Source organism: Protopterus annectens, chromosome 1.part2, assembly GCF_019279795.1.
Source record: "Protopterus annectens isolate FY-2018-M chromosome 1.part2, PAN1.0, whole genome shotgun sequence".
Classification (NCBI taxonomy): domain Eukaryota; kingdom Metazoa; phylum Chordata; order Ceratodontiformes; family Protopteridae; genus Protopterus; species Protopterus annectens.
Window position 1 is genome coordinate 1,206,014,992 of NC_056727.1, and position 20,497 is coordinate 1,206,035,488.

General features: G+C 39.0%; 1 protein-coding gene across 2 annotated transcripts in view; it reads right to left on the minus strand.

Annotated features, from left to right (window-relative positions):
* TRIM63 (tripartite motif containing 63) overlaps positions 1–20,497 on the minus strand; it is a 98,422-nt gene that overhangs the window by 54,657 nt on the left and 23,268 nt on the right. For both annotated transcript variants that reach the window (XM_044060062.1, XM_044060064.1), the window contains exons 2-3: positions 12,245–12,417; positions 4,776–4,944 (exon numbers count right to left, since the gene is read on the minus strand). In XM_044060062.1, the coding sequence (XP_043915997.1) occupies positions 4,776–4,944; positions 12,245–12,417 (342 nt within the window). The remainder of the gene's footprint in view (positions 1–4,775; positions 4,945–12,244; positions 12,418–20,497) is intronic.

Here is a 20,497-nt window from a genome sequence, read left to right on the forward strand (position 1 = left end):
ATATTCTGAGTGTCTTTTACTCTTTTCTAAAAAGGTACATCATTTATTTTATTTACTTGGGTCAGTGCAAGGGGGACCAGAGTGGGGAAGGTCTGATCTGACTTGTAAAGTGCTTACTGCTTCTACTGTTCCATGATATTGATTTTAGGCAGCAGAAACCTACTTAATAAGTAACTTACTAAAACAAAGGAATGTTGTCTGTTGGGTTTGGAGCTATTTATATCTAATGGGAGACCTAGACAATATGGGAACAACTGAATTCAGAAGTGATTCTCCTTGTCTGCAGGACAGCAAAATTGAAGAGTGGTGCTAACACAATATTGATTTTGAAAATAACCTGGTTCGACTACATAGTTCATCCTGTGAGCAGTACTGTGGAGGTAAAGATGGGCCAGACTTTCACCCTCCTTATGTTATTTAATATCCAATCTTTCCAAGTTTTCTACCTCCCCTTAAAAAAAAGGTAAAGGAATATGAGTACATAGGTCACCTATGGAACTCTGCACATTTATTTATTTATTTTATTTTACATTTGTTTACTGGGATAGTCTGACTGGATATGTGTCCATTTTCAGCAGAGGCCAGGGGAGAAAAGTTCCACATACCAAAAAAGAGACAGTACATACATCACTGAGTGATAAATTCAGGCAGACATGTTTAGAAAAATATAGACAAAGAGTACAGCCAGATATCAATATACACAATGTGCAGACTTACATCTGATTGGCAAAGGCGTATCAGAAAATGTGAACATAGAATACAATCAGATTTCATAATTCACAATACTTAGACATTCAAATGCTATGAGGCATAGATACTTGGCAAAACAGCAGGTTGAGTAGCAAGACATGTATTAGTGACGTTGTTATTCAGGTTTAGAACAAGAGCACAGCCACATACACTCCCTTGCTCAGATAACAATTGTGTGTGTGTGTGTGTGTGTGTGTGTGTGTGTGTGTGTGTGTGTGTGTGTGTGTGTGTGTGTGTGTGTGTGTGCATGCATGTATGTGCATGTGCTTGTACACTGATGCTAACTTCACCTTTTCCCTTCCTTAATGGGATATCCTTGTTTAACTACATGTGTGCACTGTTGCAGCATGATGTAAAGGGTAGGTGATGGTAACTTTGTAACACTTGATTAAATTGTTTCTAGGATGTTGTTGTCTGAGAATTTACAGTCACGAAAAAAAACAGACAAACTTGCCATTTTGTACAGGCATCTGATAATTACAGTTTGCTTCTTTTATTTTGCACTCATGTCAGAAGTCTCAGATTAATGTTATAGCAAACAATAATGTCTCTTGGGAAAGGTGTTATTATGAGGTCTGATCTTTGTCATCTCCCCTTAGTACATACAATCTCTCAAACATGCACCACAATTTTCAGAAGTTGTTTTATCCACAGCATTTGAAAAGTATAGTGCGTGCCTTGTAATGTACAATAGTGTGTTCTATACCGTGAAGATCACAGTGACTGGTCTAACTTTTCCTACTGGAGGGTGACTGTCCTTAATGCCATGATGCAACATTTGAAAGCAGTAGCATATTGTAAGGGGGTACAGAAGTCAGAGCATGCCACACATGGGCAGCATGGCGTCCTCGCAACAAAAATCAGAACTTTAAACTTGTTTTCAGTGCAGTCAGAACAGCAGAGCTTAATAATGCATTCTTTTCTGGAATACACATCTGTAAGTAGCACCATTTCCTAAGGAACAATCTACAGCAGAGCTTAATAATGCATTCTTTTCTGGACTACACATCTGTAAGTAGTACCATCTCCTAAGGAACAGTCTACAGCAGAGCTTAATAATGCATTCTTTTCTGGACTACACGTCTGTAAGTAGTCGCACTTCCTAAGGAACAATCTACAGCAGAGCTTAATAATACATTCTTTTCTGGACTACACATCTGTAAGTAGTAGCACTTCCTAAGGAACAATCTACAGCAGAGCTTAATAATACATTCTTTTCTGGACTACACGTCTGTAAGTAGTAGCACTTCCTAAGGAACAATCTACAGCAGAGCTTAATAATACATTCTTTTCTGGACTACAGATCTGTAAGTAGTAGCACTTCCTAAGGAACAATCTACAGCAGAGCTTAATAATGCATTCTTTTCTGGACTACACATCTGTAAGAAGTACCATTTCCTAAGGAACAATCTACAGCAGAACTTAATAATACATTCTTTTCTGGACTACATGTCTGTAAGTAGTAGCACTTCCTAAGGAACAATCTACAGCAGAGCTTAATAATGCATTCTTTTCTGGACTACACATCTGTAAGAAGTACCATTTCCTAAGGAACAATCTACAGCAGGCTGCAAGTCCAGCAAGATGAATTGTTCATAGAACTGTTCAAAACTGAGTGCTGTCTCCTTTTCCTTATTCAGTACAATTAGAGGGATTATCCTGCTAAGGTCAAAATGATGCATCCTAGAGATGTATTAATTACAGTTCAACCTTCTAAAGAATTCCAGTTTAAACTGTACTAATATACAAATGTTGTGCCAGAGAGGTACTGTTAAGAATTAATAACATTCTGTGAACACTTGCTAATGCTACAGATAGCAGAATATGCAGATTTATCTTTAAGACTCAGCAGCTCAGATAATTTCAGTAAATATCAGATAAATTGCTTTTGTGAGCCGTATTTTCCTCACACACATTTGGAAATGTGCCAGGTGAAACTGTACTCCTCCAACCTGCCCCTAGCTTGTGTGCAGTGTTAGAATGAATGAATGGTAAAGTAGCTGATTCCAAATCCAGCTCCAGACAAGTGACAAGTAGAGTACCTCAGGGTTCAGTCCTGGGGCCTCTCTTGTTTGGCATCTACTTCTCTGAAGTACAGGCCAACACTAAGGGACTCTGGCTAACAAAGTTCACATATGACTGAAAACTGGGAGCCATTATTGAATCCCCAAATGATGTCGATAGTCTACAAAAGGGCTTTACAGAAACAGATGCTTGGTGCCAGAGCCATGGGTTCAAGCTCAATGCCAAGAAATATATAGTTATCCCCCCTGGGAAAAAACATGCACCCGTGAATTACCACATAGGTGGCAGTACACTAAACACTGAAAGTGTGATAAGAGACTTAGGGACACAGGTAGACAGTGGTCTCACCTTCAATAACCACATCGCCACAACAGTCAGGAAATCCTACTATGTTGTACACCTCATCACTAAGGGCTTTTCATCCAGAAAAAGGGAGGTCATTGTCCCACTGTACTCATCCCTCATTAGACCCATTATAGAATACAACTCCCCATTTGGTATGTACCTATCAAGACATCTGCAACGACTGGAAAGGCCACAGAAATGCCTCACTAAAAGAATCACAGGCCTAAAGCAGATGCCCAATGCTGACCGCCTTAAAAACTCCAGCTATACTCTGTCACATATCGTCTACTCTGAGGCCATCTCTGCTTAACATACAAGGCTGTGTCAAACCCAGAGCTGTTGGACATGCTACACTTAAAGAAATCCCAATCCCTCAGAGCCACATGCTCCAGGGATCTAAACCTTGTCATCACAATAAACAAAACATGCTGGAGGGATAGGTTCCTGACCCAGAGACTCCCCAGACTCTGGAATAGACTGTCCATACATGTCAAGCAGAGCACCTCTTTGGCCCTCTTCAAAAGGAACCTTGATGACTGGATGGGAGAAAGGAAATTCACCCCAGGGATCACGTCAGTCGCCCTGCTAGACAGGGATCCAGGGAAGTAAATAGTGTGGGAAGAAATAGCCAGGGAATTGTTATGGCTAGACTTGTATAGGCCCTAGGGCTGAAAGTCTAGTACCAACCTATGAACCTGTGTGTGTGTGTGTGTGTGTGTGTGTGTGTGTGTGTGTGTGTGTGTGTGTGTGTGTGTGTGTGTGTGTGTGTGTGTGTGTGTGTGTGTGTGTGTGTGTGTGTGTGTGTGTGTTGTGATGATATAATGCCCCATTTAGGATTAATTTTTTTACCTTGCATCTACTGAGTACTGGCAGAGGCTATGACTCCTCTGTGACTCTGAAATGGATTAAGTGAATAATCAAAGGATTAATAGATTAACAAATAAATAATGAATGAATGAATCCTTAACCCTAAAACCACACATAACTAGTCTGGCATGTGACAGATCATCCCTTGTTATGTGAAGGAAATGCCACATAATCACTGATTTTACCTATTTCACTGTCTCCTCTTTGAGAAGCCCCAGGTCTTACCTAAATATCATTTCATTCTTTTCCATTAACTTGCCTAATATATTTGTCTCATAAACAAGCCCACAATAATAAGAGTTAGTACCCAGGTACAACAAACTACATTTTGTTATAAAAATGTTGGTATACTCCTCAAACAATCCTTCAATGTAAAATATGAGACATTCGACTCCACTATGCATATGTTACTTACAGTTTAGAGGCATAGTGTATGATGGCTGTATGTGGTGCACTTACCAATGGCAGTGATGGGAAACCAGCATTTGGCTCAATGGTCCAGTCTAAATTTCTAAACAGATAAGCAGGCAAGATCAGCTTAAAGACCTCAGCTTATTTCACTGCCTGGCAGCAAAATGACTTCCAGTGCCTGTGGTGACATATACGACATGCCTAACTTAAGTGTATATATTCTTGATTGTAAAGACTTTATTCTGGGAATAAAGCAATTCTCGGCACATACACGATAAATGAAGCATTCACTGTGGAGATGGATGGCAGATACAGAAAACTAAGGCAAACAGAAAGACAGAGATGGCAAGAAGAACAGGAAACACAAAACTGTATACCTTTTGTTTTTGGTAGATGTTTTTGAGTGGTGCGACTTCACAATCTTTATGGGCCCCAAATACTTTGCACATGGAGCAGGTGGGTTCTTCACAGGTGACACAGTAAATATTAATCTTCTCATCTTCATGCTCTTTGCACATGACCTGTTCACCTTTCTTCTTCAGTGGTCTGGCCAGAAACATCCATAGATTAGTTGGTTGTACTGCAGAATGACAGCAACCCACACAATCTCTTAATCCACTATCTCATTCTAATGCAATATTTCAGTTTATAAAGAAAACAAAATTTTAGTGCTATATGTTCTGTCACTGTTAATTTTCTACTTAGGTCATATGTCATTGTGGTTTAGCACAGAATTTTGTATTACATTTCAGTCAGCAATATTTTCCATTTCCACAATATTTTCCTATTAATTTTTTCATGTTGGGGCAGAACTCTGGTCCTAAGTGTTAAACTAATGCCTGTAACTGACATGGCACAGAAGGATGCATACCTGAAAACAGCACAGACAACCTAGGGTCAATTCTTTGTTAAAGCAGTAAAGGTTCTAACTATGAGGTGGGGGGTTTGGAGAAGGACCAAGCAACTGATGCAGTCTCTTTCTTTTGGTGTGTGTCTGTGTGTTTGGGGGTGATGCTATGTATAGTGCTGCAGGGATGACATCTGCAAGTTACCTCAAAGGCCTATGCTTCATGTAATTGTGCCACATGTCCTCCAAAGAGAGAATTGCTCTCTAGGTCAGTACAGCGGGTGTGCATAAGTATGTGGTCATATTGATGGTGACCATACCAAGTATTGCACCATGCCTACTGGCCAAGAAAGTGAGGTGGTAGTAGCAGAAGATACTATCTTCTGACTCCCTACAGGATGTTAGCTCATGGTCCCCATCTTCTCTGCCCTCAGACACTGGTTAATGACTGGAACAAAAAGGGGTGTAGCTCAATGCTTTTGGGGAGACAGAAGGCCAAACAATCTATTAAAATAGTGCTTATCAACATCAGGTTATTCCATTTATAGCCACCAACACCTGGGTTATTACAGATGTAACTGGACCTAGGAAGTGATTAGCATAGCAGTCTTTACCTGTGAACAGTTTCTGAGTGATACATATTCTGTTTTCTGGATACAACAAATGAGCAGAGTAGAACATGTGGCTAAAAGATATTAGACCAGAAAAGCACTATCATTCGAAAACAAGATGGTTGAAGAATGCTGTATTGTACTATACTAAAAATGAACACTTGAGGATGGCAACTATATTCATTAAGCACATTTTATTGTCTGGCACTGTGATTATGCACATTTTATTGTTTGGCACTGTGATTATGCACAGTCACTATTTTGCACAGTTGCCACAACTCATTTTTAAGAAACTCATCACTGCTGTAATACTGAATTAGCAGCTAGCTTTGGTATACCATATTACTCAACCCTCTTAATGAAGGAAGCATTACTGATTTTTTTCCAAAAATAAAATGGTTCTTTTGAGTTCATATGTTGTATTGGGCAAGCATTCTTGAAGCATTTATAAGTGCTTTTAGTTAGAAGACTCTTGATCAAAAAGTTAAATGTAGAGGTGGTTTTCAAATCCTCTCTGACTTTTCTGTGTCACTGTTTAGTAACATACCTCTTGTGAGGTGTCTATCACTGTCATTCTCTTACAGCTCTGTAAATACCTGTATTAGTGCAACCATTTTTTCAGCATATCAATTTACCGCATCAAGGATAAAAGGTGATATCAATCACTCTTACAGTCATTTGGTCAGTGCCTCTCTTGTGAGAGATACCAGTGCCTGCCCCTTTAACATGAAATAAAACTGGACCTGTTTAGTTTTCACATCTAGGATCCATTTCAGATGTCCCTCATTGTATCCAGAGAAGTACAATGCATTTGAATTATTAAAAGATCTGTCATTACATGTTTATCATGCCAAATTGTCTGTAAATACTGTTTCTGTCTTACAGCAACACTCAGGTTGAGTTTCATTTGATCAAGTCTTGTTTAGATAGGTCTGTTAAGAAATAACTCTATAGATGACTGACCCATTGAGGAAATAGCACAACTGTATAATAAAGCAAAAGTAGTTCAAGTTTGTATCATACATACAATTCAAGGATTTTTGTTTCATGTCTTTAGCATTAAGCATCTAAATAATGATTCTGTTTGCTCAAAGTAAACAACCTTTCTCTACTGAATGTTGAATACATTTTTAAATTCTTACAAACTCTATGAGGCCAATACTGTATCATGAAATATAATATTTTTGAAAATTCCATCCTCCATCCATTTATCATTTTTACTTTTACTGATATTTAATGAAAATTATCCTCTGCAAGAGCTTTTATACATTGTGTTATTTATTCAGTAACATTAGCAGTACTTTCTGGTACTTATATTTTTAAGAGATCATCCTTGTTTTTTAGGTTCACTTTATTGTATGGCACTGAGCTTATGTGCAGTCATAACTTATACAGGTGACAGGGTTCACTTATATGGAGGCACAGCGCTGCCTAAAACTGAAATAGCAGCTTCAGTACAGCAAACAAACCCTTAAAGGGATTTCTACCCCAGGTGATCTTACCTCTCAGTTCTTTATGTGATGCTGTTTGAAGTGACACAGCCCCTACATGCAGAGTGTAAGGGAACATTGCCTTCACCTAGAAAACTATTCAGCTTCCCCTTGTTGGCTGTCTCGTTTAATCTACTATAGTTTTTTCAACGAAATAACATTTGTATTATTAACCTAGACCCTAGATTATTTCATCAGTAGTTATTTTTACGTCATTCAGATCTCAAAAATCATTTTGTTTTACCATAGTCAGCCTTAAATTGCATAGCTTAATTGTTTTCAAGGGTATACCACCTCATTCATTCACAATTTTAAAAGTGTTGAGTGAATTCTCATTTTTTTATTGTTACTATTTTTTTCCTGCGATATTATGTCTTGCCTGATGTATACAGTCCTTGTACTTCTATGACCATGATGGACCTTTCTCAGAACTGGAAAATGTTACATTTTTGGGGTTAACCATGAAACAAAATTGAATATGGCCTAATATAACCAGGTTCAAAAATTATTGTGGTGGGAGGCTTTTTCTGTTAACTACATGATATTTTCACAAGAACAAAGTAGCTGTAAAATCTGATTCACCTAGCACACCTGTTGTGAGTCACGTTTCTTATTTACAATTATAGAAGGTAGATCACTTGCCAACCTGTTCAGAGCTACTGGTTTTAGATGGGGGTTAAATGGGGAGGTATTTTCTGATGTGGATATCATCATTCAGCTGAACAATTCATTTTTTCAGTTCTTTTACATGAATTTTTCTATTAATGTCAAGTAGTAAAAATGTAAAATATTGAAATGTTTCTTTCCACTTGCATAGACTTGACTTACAGTTTCATTCCCTGAGACACAAAGAGGTGCTGACAGTATTTACTTACCTGTTGTGTACATCTGCACTCTTAGTGAGTGCTGCAAAAATATCAGTGGCAGGACTCTTACTGTCTAGTGAATATTTAAAAAACAGAGAAGTACTTTTTTTTAATCTATTCACTTTTGACTCTTCTAATTCTATCTTGGCAAACAAAAACAGATACCCCCCTTTCCAGGTTATCTCATGTGTTTAGATCTGTATGTCATCACTTAATATCCTTTCTCTTGCAATATGGGTGACACTTTCCTAGAACATGATTAAGAATTTGAAGGTCATTCATTTGACATTTGTCTGTACGTGTGTGTGTGTGTGTGTGTGTGTGTGTGTGTGTGTGTGTGTGTGTGTGTGTGTGTGTGTGTGTGCACAAGTGTGTGCGTAATGGGAGTGTTCCTTTAAAGCCACAGGAGCATGCAGAAGATATAAAAGTTTTTTTCTTCAAGAGGATTTTGCAAAAGAATAAGTTCCTTATCGTTTATGTATTAGTTAAAAGAGTTATAAATAAAACATTTAATAGGGAAAACACTGGCCTCCATTATCCTGCTCTTTGCTGGAGCAAACTAATCTACAAATGCTCCCGAACCCTGGCTGGGCCTTGCATGTGTCTTTCTGTCAGCTCATGTCAGTGTTATAGGAGCTGCAGTGTTATAATGTCACAGGTCTTAGTGTGACTATACCTACCAGATCCTTAACCCTTCGCTGGATTTCTGATGAATTCCCAAACAGTGCAACTTATGGCAGAAGTCCAAACGATCTAGAAAGAACGCCGGTGCTAGCATCTTTTTCTCCAGGAGGAGGATTTGGGTTTATGCCATTTGCCACTTGTGAGCTCAAGAATGGCAATGCATTGCAACTCTTTCTCTCTAGGGAGGGTGCTTACCACCTGACAAGTGCAATTATTGTTATATGCCTGCTTCTGCACTGGTCCTGTTGGCCATAGACACGACTGTCACAAGCAGATCATTGGAACTGTACCAGCACTCTAGCATCAAATGAAATGTGACCATTTTTGTGGTGTGGCATGCTGGCAGGCAGCCAATAAGGATTGAGTGGAGTAACCAAAAGGATAAGCCAATAACACAGTCTTGACATCAAGTCCCCAGGGAAGACTGAAGCAAATGCTTTTTATACACTGCTTCAGAGCTGTGAGATATTTAATTTCTCTTTTGTTTATTTTAAGGTATTTAAGTACCTGTTTTCTAGACATTATAACCAACATGTAGAAAACTGAAAAACAAAATATTAAATACCAGCATATTTAAAAGATATATGTGCAGGGAATCATAAAAGATATAAAATAATTTTAGATTTACAAATGTAGAAATCTAAAGCAGATGAAGTGCTCCTGCTAGGGTCTACGTAGACTCTCTCCTAAAAAGATGGTATCTGCATGCGTTATGTGCTATTGTTTCCATTAGCTTTAACTATTATCAATATGGTTTCTTCCTTGCCTGTTAATTTAGAGAACATTTTCTTATTTGTGAAGTTTTGTTTTTTGTCTTTATAAAGTCTGAAAACCTGCCAGTAAAGAAGTGTCCAACAGCCTTCACTGCCTGGCATTGCCAATATTCAGAAAATCAACAGCCTTCACCACCAGGCACTACCAAAAATTAGCCTATCAGCAGCCTGCACATTCTTTGTACTATCAGCCTGATGGGCAGTAGTACTAGCATATACAGGTATGCACATTTCTTGCACTGCACTGCCAGTGCTAGCGGGTATGTTTAGACTACACTGATGTACACTACCAGCTTATTGCATACTGTTATCTTGCTAATCTACTATACAAGAACAGCTTGAACAGTTCCTACCCTATACACTGTCTGCCTGTAAGCGGCCTTTATGATACTGGTTTCAGGCCCACTGCTCTCTGCACACAGGCAGACGTCTCAGCTTCTTAGTTCAAGAAGTCTGGACAAATCCAAAAATAATGGGGGGGGGGGGGAACAAAGGCTAAAAAAAGGAACAGATTTTAAATATTTCTCTTATAAAATTGCTAGAATAAACAGGTTTTGTGCTAGCTTGCATTTTTATGAAGGATATGAAGTCTGAAACTCAGATGTCTGTCATTATTTAATGAATTCAATCTTCAGTGATTTCCCACAAAACCACACATTTTATGAGTCACACTCCAAAAATATGAGGCATAAATTTGGACATTCTGCAAAAATCTGGACAGTTGAGAGGTATGCAGCAGTTCTTGCACTATTCTTTTATCAGATGCAGTCTCCCTTTGTATATAGATCCTGAACTAAGAGCATTTAGGCACTGTGTCTCTGCATTTATTCTTTGCTCTATTTGTGTCTAACACATTGTCTAACCACTTACTTCCTGCCTTAGTTGCATCCCATTGACTGTACGTGATGTGAGCTCAGCTGATTGGAGCAACTGACTAAAAGCTTGCATCTTACTTGCTTACTTAGAAAATACAATTATTTCTCACTGGTAAGATCCGCACAAAGTATTTGTCACTATCATGTTTTAATTCATACAAGTTCATGCAGACTTCAACAGACTGAAACAATATTCAAGGCATTCCTTTTTCCTTGTACGCATGGGGAAAATAGTGTCTATTTTATGGGTAAATTCCCAGTGTTATCATATTAAGTTAATAACCCTAAGCAGTAGGTGCATCTGGCTTGTATAACTTTCTGTTGTCCAGGAGGCAGAAGAGGGTCACCTACAATGTGTTCCTTAAAGCTAATATATTTTTAAGAAACATATTTCATTGCAGTCTTTTGTCCCTATTCTAAGTGAAATACACATTACACATCCAAGAAAACATGCATACAAACATACACACACATATGCGGGGACACACACACACATAAAAACAAAGAAATATATATATATATATATATATATATATATATATATATATATATATATATATATATATATATATATATATATAGCTGGACATATATACATTATTATATACTCCTATGTACGCTTACATATGCATAAATATATAAATGTATATATATATATATATATATATATATATATATATATATATATATATATATATACATACAAACACACACAAACATATATATATATATATATATATATATATATATATATATATATATGTGTTTGTGTGTGTGTGGATACACTAGACAATCTCAATGTACTGAAATGCCGAAATTCAGTACGTCGAGACTGAATAGTGGAAAGTGCAGTTAACCAAAACTACACTATGCCGAATACCCCGCTATCGTGGTGTCGCATTCATGATGTGTGGTGCGGTTTGTGGATTTATCTGGGGTTTCAGGTAAGTGTTGTGTGTTTGAGGATAACGGGTAGGGATTCTAATGTGTGTGAGTGTGTGCGGTGGTGTTTTTTGTGTGTTTGTGTGTTTAGTGCGACCTCGGAGTTAGAATATATAAGTAGGGAGGTATAGGGGGTGCAGGGGGGCTTGCCCCCCTGCTTATAGGTAGGTTAAGTGTGTTTGTGTGTGTTGTTATGTTCGTTTAGTTAGGCAGGTGAATATGTGTGTGTGATTATGTCCTGGTTTGTGTGTGTGTGTGTGTGTGTGTGTGTGTGTGTGTGTGTGTGTGTGTGTGTGTGTGTGAATGGTCGCAATTGTAGTATTCGTGATTTTTTGTGTATGTGGTTTTTCGACTATTCAGTCTCGAAATACTGAAATTCGACATTTCAGTATTTCGAGATTGTATAGTGAATCCATTTATGTATATATAGCTTAGGGCTTTTGTTGCCTTCTCTCATTTAAACAGCTTCAAACCTTTCATTTTCCAGTCTTTACTGCTTTCATGACCAAACATTACCTGTTCTTCCTGGACCTGCTTTGATTTATAGGTTTGTGTTCCTATTTATTAAACCTTTTTCTTTGTCATATTAGTCAAAAGTATAGTAATTCATTGTTTATTTTAAGTGCACTTTCTCTGTATTTTTATTTCAGTACCTTTTTCATCCTAGATCATAACTGCATTTTATTTCAGTGTGGTACTCATGGCTATCCATCTCTCGTATATAAATAATTAAGCAAAATGATAAAATAGCAACATACTTGGTACATTCTTCTTTGTAGATATCTATGATGTTCTCCACAAGTAAGTTTCTCTGCAGGCCATAGACTCCATGGCGGTCCAGGATCACTTCATGACGACAGGATGGACATCGGAATCGGCCACCTGAGAGGGTAGTAGAACTTCCTCGGGAAGACCAATATGGGTTAGCTGCCTAAAATGAAAAGCATGAATCTAATTCAGGGCACTACAGTACAGACCAAGTAAACAAATAAACTAAGATGTACGTTGTGTATCTTGGTTGCCAGAATAGGCTCCTGTGTGTCTATGACCCTATGGATAAAGCAGATTATCGGCAAATGGATGACTGGATGTCAGAAAGCTGAATCATTGCTATGAGTACACAGTCTGATATAGATCAAAGATGATTTAGGTAGTATCAAATTATGCAGCGTACCACTGGGTTTCAGATTTTAGATGGCTAACCACAATTCACACCTTTGCCAGTTCATAGCAGTGGTCTTAAGCATCTGTTAAACACATCACTTATTATGGATGGTAATATTAGAAACGAAAAGCTGTTTAACAAAATTAAAAGAAAACAAAAACACTTTATGCTGGTAGCTTTGCTTAAAGGAGATATGAAATTGTCTTCCGCTTTCAGATGCTATGACATTTTAATGTTTTGTTAGGACACTTACAGCCAATACTGATATGCATTCAGGGAGTATTTGATTGAGACAGATCAGTTCAATAAGTGAAAAGCTATTAATAGGAGAGATATCATGTAGCTTTGATGTGTTTCATACTTAGTCAATTATCTAATTAATATATCTTAAAATGAAGGTGGTGCCTGATCTGTTATCATACTCTGAACTGTACTTTCAAGATCTTAGACAGTACTTTTCAGATAGAGTGACTGAAAAGAAATTAGACATTATCAGTTTCTGTCTTGGAATTCTAACTATCTGTGTTATTTATCTATCTATTTGTGCTACATTTGCATGTATAGGAGATATTATAATTTTGAAATATGCTGTTGTTATAGTCAAGTTGTTTTTGATGATATCTGTAAGTGCTTCAATGCAAACACAGACATAAATGTATTAACTAAGGGCTCACAGCATATCTTTACCTTAAAATGCACTTAGCTGTCATCTCATGCCATCAAGATGAAAGAAGGTATCTTAACTGATAAAAAGTAGCATCTTATACCAAAATAGTACAATTTACCAAATTCTTCATAATATCACAACAGCTGTTTCTCCTGTGTCTTGCTTTCTGCCACTGCATCATTCTGCAACATTTAATCAAATGTGACAAAAGTAATAAGGTGACACCTGCCGTCCTTATATGAAAATGTAATAAATGTGAACAATGAATGGCCTGTATTACAGATGCCCATTGCAGCACTGGCTCTGACTTGTGGTTTTCTGTCTTCTCTTCCTTCTGCCTGTGTTGTGCTCTTCTCTGCTGTAGTAGCAGATATCCATGTATATGTTTGCCATGAGTGTGTGTTTGTGTGCTAATAAGCAGAGTAATGCATTTCATTCATTACTGAAGATTACCTGCCCTTCCCCTTTACCCATTCAGAGTGGCAATTTTAAACAGTAAGCTCCCTGATATACAGAGACAGCAGTAAAGGCACTTTTAAAATTTCCGAATCATATCGGTTATAATTAGTGAAAAAACATTAAATTTCATGTCTAGTAAAGCAAGTGTACTGTGCAACAGCTGGCAATGAATTACAGTGATTCCTGCCTTTTCCAACTAATTTCTGCTTGCCCAAGTTACTCAAACATGATTTAAGTTCAGTGGTGTTTTACTTGGTGTGCTGTTGCCAAGTGCAGGTAAACGCAACCCAAAATAGAGGGCTGAGGAAAATTGATATAAGTTGATGCTGACTTAAAAATGTATTATGCAAATGAGGCTTAGCCACACTGTGAATACCACTGTAGCACACATGTGTATCTCTCTTAGGGGCACAAGTGCACCGGACTCAATGTACATACAGCTGCCTCTGCATGGAACAAACTTCAGAGAACCTAACTTATGACTAGAAACTTAAGACGACTAGAATATGCAGATCTGCTATAAGTGTTTCTGTGCAGGGTTGTGCTTTGCCATAATCAATGCTGGTCATTTGCGCTTAGCCGATTTGTACATGGATGTAACACCACTCTTTGCTGATTACCCTTGCTGTTCTGTGAACTACGGGAATATGACTACTAGTCTAGGATCTGCTTCCTGTAGTATATGGGTTGATTTTCTCAGCTTCCATTTGACGACTGTATGAATATGAGCACATCGCTTAACTCCCAGACTGAGCCTGAAGAAGGTCCATCAGGATCAGTCCTCTACTCCAGTTAACAAACACAAGTTTTTGCCAGTTAAAGATAATGAGAAGTGATGTTATCGTGATTACTAGAATGTGTCTTTGAAATATGGCTGCCTTAGTGACAAAGCAGTTGCCACTTTAAATGGAGATTTTTAATATGATGACTAAATTATCAGGAGCATTCCAGGGAGGCAGCGGCTTTGGGTTTTGTTTCACGACCTTAGTATTTTCTACGTGACTTACCCTTGCCTTTTGAGGGTACTGTCATCTGGATAAAGTAAGCTGTAGTAACATTTTTGTTCAGTACAGACCGGTTATTTTCATACCTCTCAGCTGATCAGATTTTTGCCTAATAATTTCGATCTGTTCATCATAAAATTTCTGATTTTCTCTCAAATCATTGAGGACTTGAAGTCATTAATAATGACAGGCATTCGAGTTTCAGACAGCATACGCTTCAGAAAATGCATGCTAATGCAAAACCTGTTATTCTAGCAACTTTCTAAGCTGGCAGGAACAATATTTAAAATTCATCCTTGATTTTGAACCTTTGTTCCCCCCATTATATTTGGCAGATTTCTTGCATTAAAAAGTTGAAAGGTAAGTTAGTTTCCCACTTTAACTCTTGAGATTCTCCTATGATTTCTTTCTATACTGCAACAGAATAGTAGACTGATAACATTTTCAATAGCTACTTGGGAAATGGGCTCTGAAAAACAAGTAACTGAAAATATTCTTACTAAAAATTCATACCACTGTAAAAGTTACTAAAACTATATGAAATACCCATCTAGACTGTATTTTAAATGCAAATGCAGGTGGAAAAAAATAATTCATTTTCTCTTGCACTATAAAATGTCATGGCTAAATCAAATGAAGTTACTGCTGTCTTAGTTTAACATACAACTTCACTGCACATTCTACAGTAATCTGTTCACTTATTTAAAAAGAACATGGTAAGGAAATACAGGCTGACAAATTACATTGTCAGTGGAAAATGCATAAGGTAGCAGTAACAGTGTATTTGTAGTTCCATAATATAGCAGTTGTGCACTGTTTACTGCATGGTTTCTGCAAACAGTCAGGGAGAGGTGTTCTGTTTCAACACAGGAACCAGGCAGGGGTGTTCTGTTTCCCGTTGTTATTTGTGCTATATTTAGAATCCTTTTCAAAGAAGATAAGGGACTCAGAAATTCAAGGATATAATTGGTATGGTTATCAAGAAAAGTTGACTTTATTTGCTGATGATATTATTGTGTACCTGATAAAACCAGAAAAGGACATTTCAGTGTTGTAGAACATTCTGAGACACTTTCAAGTCCTTTTGGGATACAAAATTATCGAAGATAAAACAAAGGCTATAGGCTGTAAATTATGTACCTCATATATAAATTGGTTCAGCAATACCCATGCGTATGGGGAGTATGGCTTAAGAAGAATTCTGCTATGGCAGCTAAAGATATGCGGGAAGAGACTTAAAAGATAATACAAAAAATGAGAAATTGGAAGCTCTGTTTTATGGCTATGGATAGCAAGATACAAGCAGTGAAAATGTTTTTAGTCCTTTTAGTTTTATATACAGGACAGGCATAATTTTTTCAAAGAGAGGAGAAGTTGTGGACAGCAGTTAATAAAGAGTTGAAGGATTTTATGTGGGAGGGAAGAGGGCAATATTCAAGTAAGATAAGTTGATCCCTGCAATAGAACAAGGTGGTTTGGGATTAGCTGATTTGAAGGGGTATTTCAGAGCTATACAGTTTAAGCTCCTATACATAGCACAAGCAGAAAGCTATAATTTAAAGTGGAAAGGGATGATGATGAAACAGGGGGAAACTCAAGAAATAAGGACAGACTGGGATTTTGGATGCTAATCCTTAAGGAGAATAACAGTAGCCATACAGAATATTATATTCATAAGGTAGCAGAAAGTATTTTAAGAACTAAGCCAAAATGGGAATGGAAAAAGGAGATCCTGTCAATAGGGATGATTGTAATTAGGTGTACAGATAATATGCAAGAGCGGATTGCAATTTGCTGGGGAAAATAGACCAAGGAAATGAAGTGTTGGACCAAATAATTAGAGAGACAAAGGTAATACAATTGGTAGAGGTCAAGAAGACATTTGGACTGCAGGCTAGAGTACAGGCAAATAGAAAGGAATAGGGGGATCCTAAGTGAAAGACCAGCACTCGTAGAGTTTTTAGTAGAATCTTGAACAGAAGCCGCTGTTAAAAAGGGACAATTAGTAAGACATATAAAATATTGCATGATAACTATAGGAATCAATCAGAGAAAGTTAGAAAGGATTGGGATGAGAGAATGGATAAGAAATCCTCAAAGAAACAATGGGAGGCTATATGTATGGCTCCCAAATAAGCAACAAAGTCTAGAAGATTTAGGATTTTTGCTTGGAAGTGATTGCATAGGTATTTTTATACCCTAAGCTGACTCCAAAGAATTTTTCCTCAGATAGATTCCAAATGTTAAGAGGTATGATGGAGATGAAAGAGGAAATTGGGAACATATTTTTGGGGAGTGTGCTGAGTCAGCAGACTTTAAACATTCCCTGCAGACTATTCCGTCAGAAATCCTTGGTAAGCAAATTGGTGTAACTAAGGAAATTATTTTTTGCGCTGTGTTACAGAATCATAATTGCCTAAACATAGTGAGGCCTTGCTGGGTTTAATCCTGGTGGCTGCCAAAACAGCAATTACTAGAAAGTGGAAATCAGAGTCTATACCAACCATACTAGAAGTAGTGAATATAGTAACAGAGATAAAAGAACTGGAAGTGGGATCTTTAGAAAAGGGTGGGAGCAAATTACATTGAAAAATAGGAATGTTTTAAACAATACATGCAGAATGTTTTGGAGGAGGAATGAGGTTTAAGGGAAGGAAGGAATTGAATGAGCTATACAATGCTCCATTGACAATGACTATACAGAACATTATATGTGATTTATAATGTTTGCAACTGAAAATATGTCAATATTTGTTTTCATTTACATAAATGTATGATTATGTATGGCATGAGTGATAATTCAATAAAGATGTTTTTTGTTTAAAAAAGACAGAACAAAACTAAAAAGAAAAAGAGTCAGAATGTCAAGCTGGACTAGTGAAAAGCATGGCAGTCATTATAGCAATTATTTTAAGTAATTGTTACTTTAGCAAACTGACTTCTGAGGCTGTATCACCAAGTGCTATTAAAAGAGAAATAATTTGGAGTTTTGCTGCAGTATATCTGCATTGAATACAGAGAGACTAATTGCTCCTGGATATTATGAAGTGCAGTTGCTTCAGAATGAATCACATTTTGTAATCTTGATCATTTTCATGTCCATCTTGCCAAAATTGTGCAAGGATCTAGATATATATGTCTGTTTAATGGTACTGAAATAAGGTAGCCTTCTGTGCTGCTGTTGACCTGGATTCAGTGGTGATTCCTGTGGCAGAACCTAGGATGATCCTAGCATTGGTGTACAGCCTTAACCTGATGGTGGTCATTGTACACAGTGCTGCTGGCATACACAGCTCTTAGCAGAGGTCAGTTAACTAATAGTGGGGTGGAGGTAATGTGGAATGGATGTCCCCACATATCAGATAAGGAGGTTCACCTGACGTGCACCTGTCACATTAACACATTCACGCCAATGGAGCTCTGGCAGTTTGCAGTGCATACTGTATATAAGCATCGTCCTAGTTTCTGTTGCTGGGATGTGACTACTTAAACAAAAATATGATAACCTGCAGCTTACCTGCCTACTGCACAACAACCTCACCTTCTGCTGTGCTGAGCTCTAGACACAAATAACTCTTCATGTTTTGAAGAAAGTGGGCTAACACGACTTATTTGTATTTATTTATTCAAATTTTTGAATAAGTTAGTAGGGCTTATGCCCAAAAATGATCAGAAAAGCACAATGGAAATTTCCTGGATAGTGATGTAACTGAGGGGTTAGGCTATAGGAACTGAGAAGGTATTTAATGGAAACAAAAAGATGCGTGTGTGTGTGTGTGTGTGTGTGTGTGTGTGTGTGTGTGTGCATATGTATAAGGCATTAATGACTGGTATTGTCTTTCTTTCCAGTTAGCTAACAAATCATTAAGAAGCAAGGCATGAGAAAGTTTGTATTATTCTATAATATCATTAAACTTAGAAGGGTTCAAAACGCTCCCAAGAATGATGTTATTATGCATTATACAATGGAGGCTGTATACATTACTTATATGTGAAATACAGATCTGAAGTAGGAGATTCATTTGTCTGCAACCTGTGGGTTATGGATCCGATATCGGATCTGAACCGGCATGGTTTTCCAGCTATGGATCCGAGCTCTCAGCTCCTCCCCTCACCCATAATGCCCTGCTCTCCCTACATGACCTCAGATCTAGTTTGCCGCGCTGGTGACCAGATTGGTTTTCTTGAGCTCTACAGCTAAGTGCTTTTATTCAGCTTTTCTAGTGCTAAAATTTAAATTTTTTTTGACAGTTTTGTGTGAAAGTTTAGGTTCCCCTTTTTGTAGCTAAAGTTGTTTCGTTTTATTAACCTTTTTATATTTAGTTTCCCTCCCCTCGCTGGTAGCGTAGTGTGTGTTTGGGCCTGTGTTGTGTGGCTAGTTTACTTTTACTTTTTTAGATTAGTTTAAGTAATAGCTAGGCTCTTAGGATGTCTGAACAACCTAAGGCTATTTTTTCGAAGTGCTCCGAGTGCGGCTATAAGCTTTCCCCTGCTGATGGCCACACTCGGTGCGTTCGATGCCTTGGGGTTGAGCACCTCACTTCTGGATGTTCCATTTGTGCAGGGTTCAACCCCAGGGCATTGAAGGAGCGGAGGTCTAAGCTGGTCCTGGCGGGACTTTTGCCACTGGACTCGGCTCTGGCTTCCGCTCCTTCGGGGGGTACCGTGTCTATGGTTCCCTCCTCTCCTGCTCCCCCTCCTCCTCCTGGGACTCAACCTCCCTGTAGTGATTTGGAGGAGAGGGAAGCTAGAAAGAAGGACCGGAGGGAGAACCACCATAAGCGGCGGGCCGAGACCTCTGTTTCGGCCCCGCCTGCCAAGCGGGCTTCTCCTCTGGCCTCCTTGTCTGCTGGTTCTCCCCCTCCTCGGCTCCGGTCAGCCGTGTGCTTTTCACCGGGACCTGAGGAGGAGGAGACCCGATCTCCGTCGAGGCTATCCAGGAGGCACTCAAGGCCTACCTCGGTAGCCTCGTTGAGATCGACTTATAGTTTATCGGATGCTGATCTGGACCGGATGATGAGAAGGTTCATCCAGGCCCAGATGCAGATGGGAGTGCTCTTGCCTCCCCCCCCTCTGGGGGGGAGCTCGACCCCTTTCTTTAAACCTATAGCTCCTTCTCCGACCCACTACCCGGGTTCGGAGCAGTTGGAGCCGAGCAGCTTCGGAGCCGGGGGTGGGTCGGCGCCGATAGTACTCGGTGCTTCGGATCCGACCCTGCCCTCGAGTGCTTTGGATCCGACCTCTCGGAGCCTGGATCCGAACTTCGGATCTGGGGGGATTAGTGCTCCTTCAGCGCCATCTGTGTCGGAGCGCACTGTCCCCTCGGATCCGAGCACTTCGGCGCCGGCTCCGATCCACTCCTCGGATCCCAGGGGGAGCCGATTATCGGATCCTTTGGTCGAGGTCGGCTCCCCCTCGGCTTTTGATGTAGTGGAGAGGGCCCTGTTGAGGGTTTCCGGACCCCCGGCACTTGCTTCGGCTCCATCCCGCGCTCCATCTGCACTGGGCCAGGCTTCCACCATCCGGCCATTGGGACAGCCTGCTCCTTTGCCCCAAGTTGTTCCTTTGGAACAGGTCACAGTTTGCGAGGAGTCCTCTGACAGCCCCCCGGAGGATGCCCCCCGCAAGCATACGTGCAAAAGGAGGCACATAGACTCCCCCGAGTCTCTCACTGAAGACACGGACTTGGAGGAAGGGGAAGGCTCCCCAAGATCAC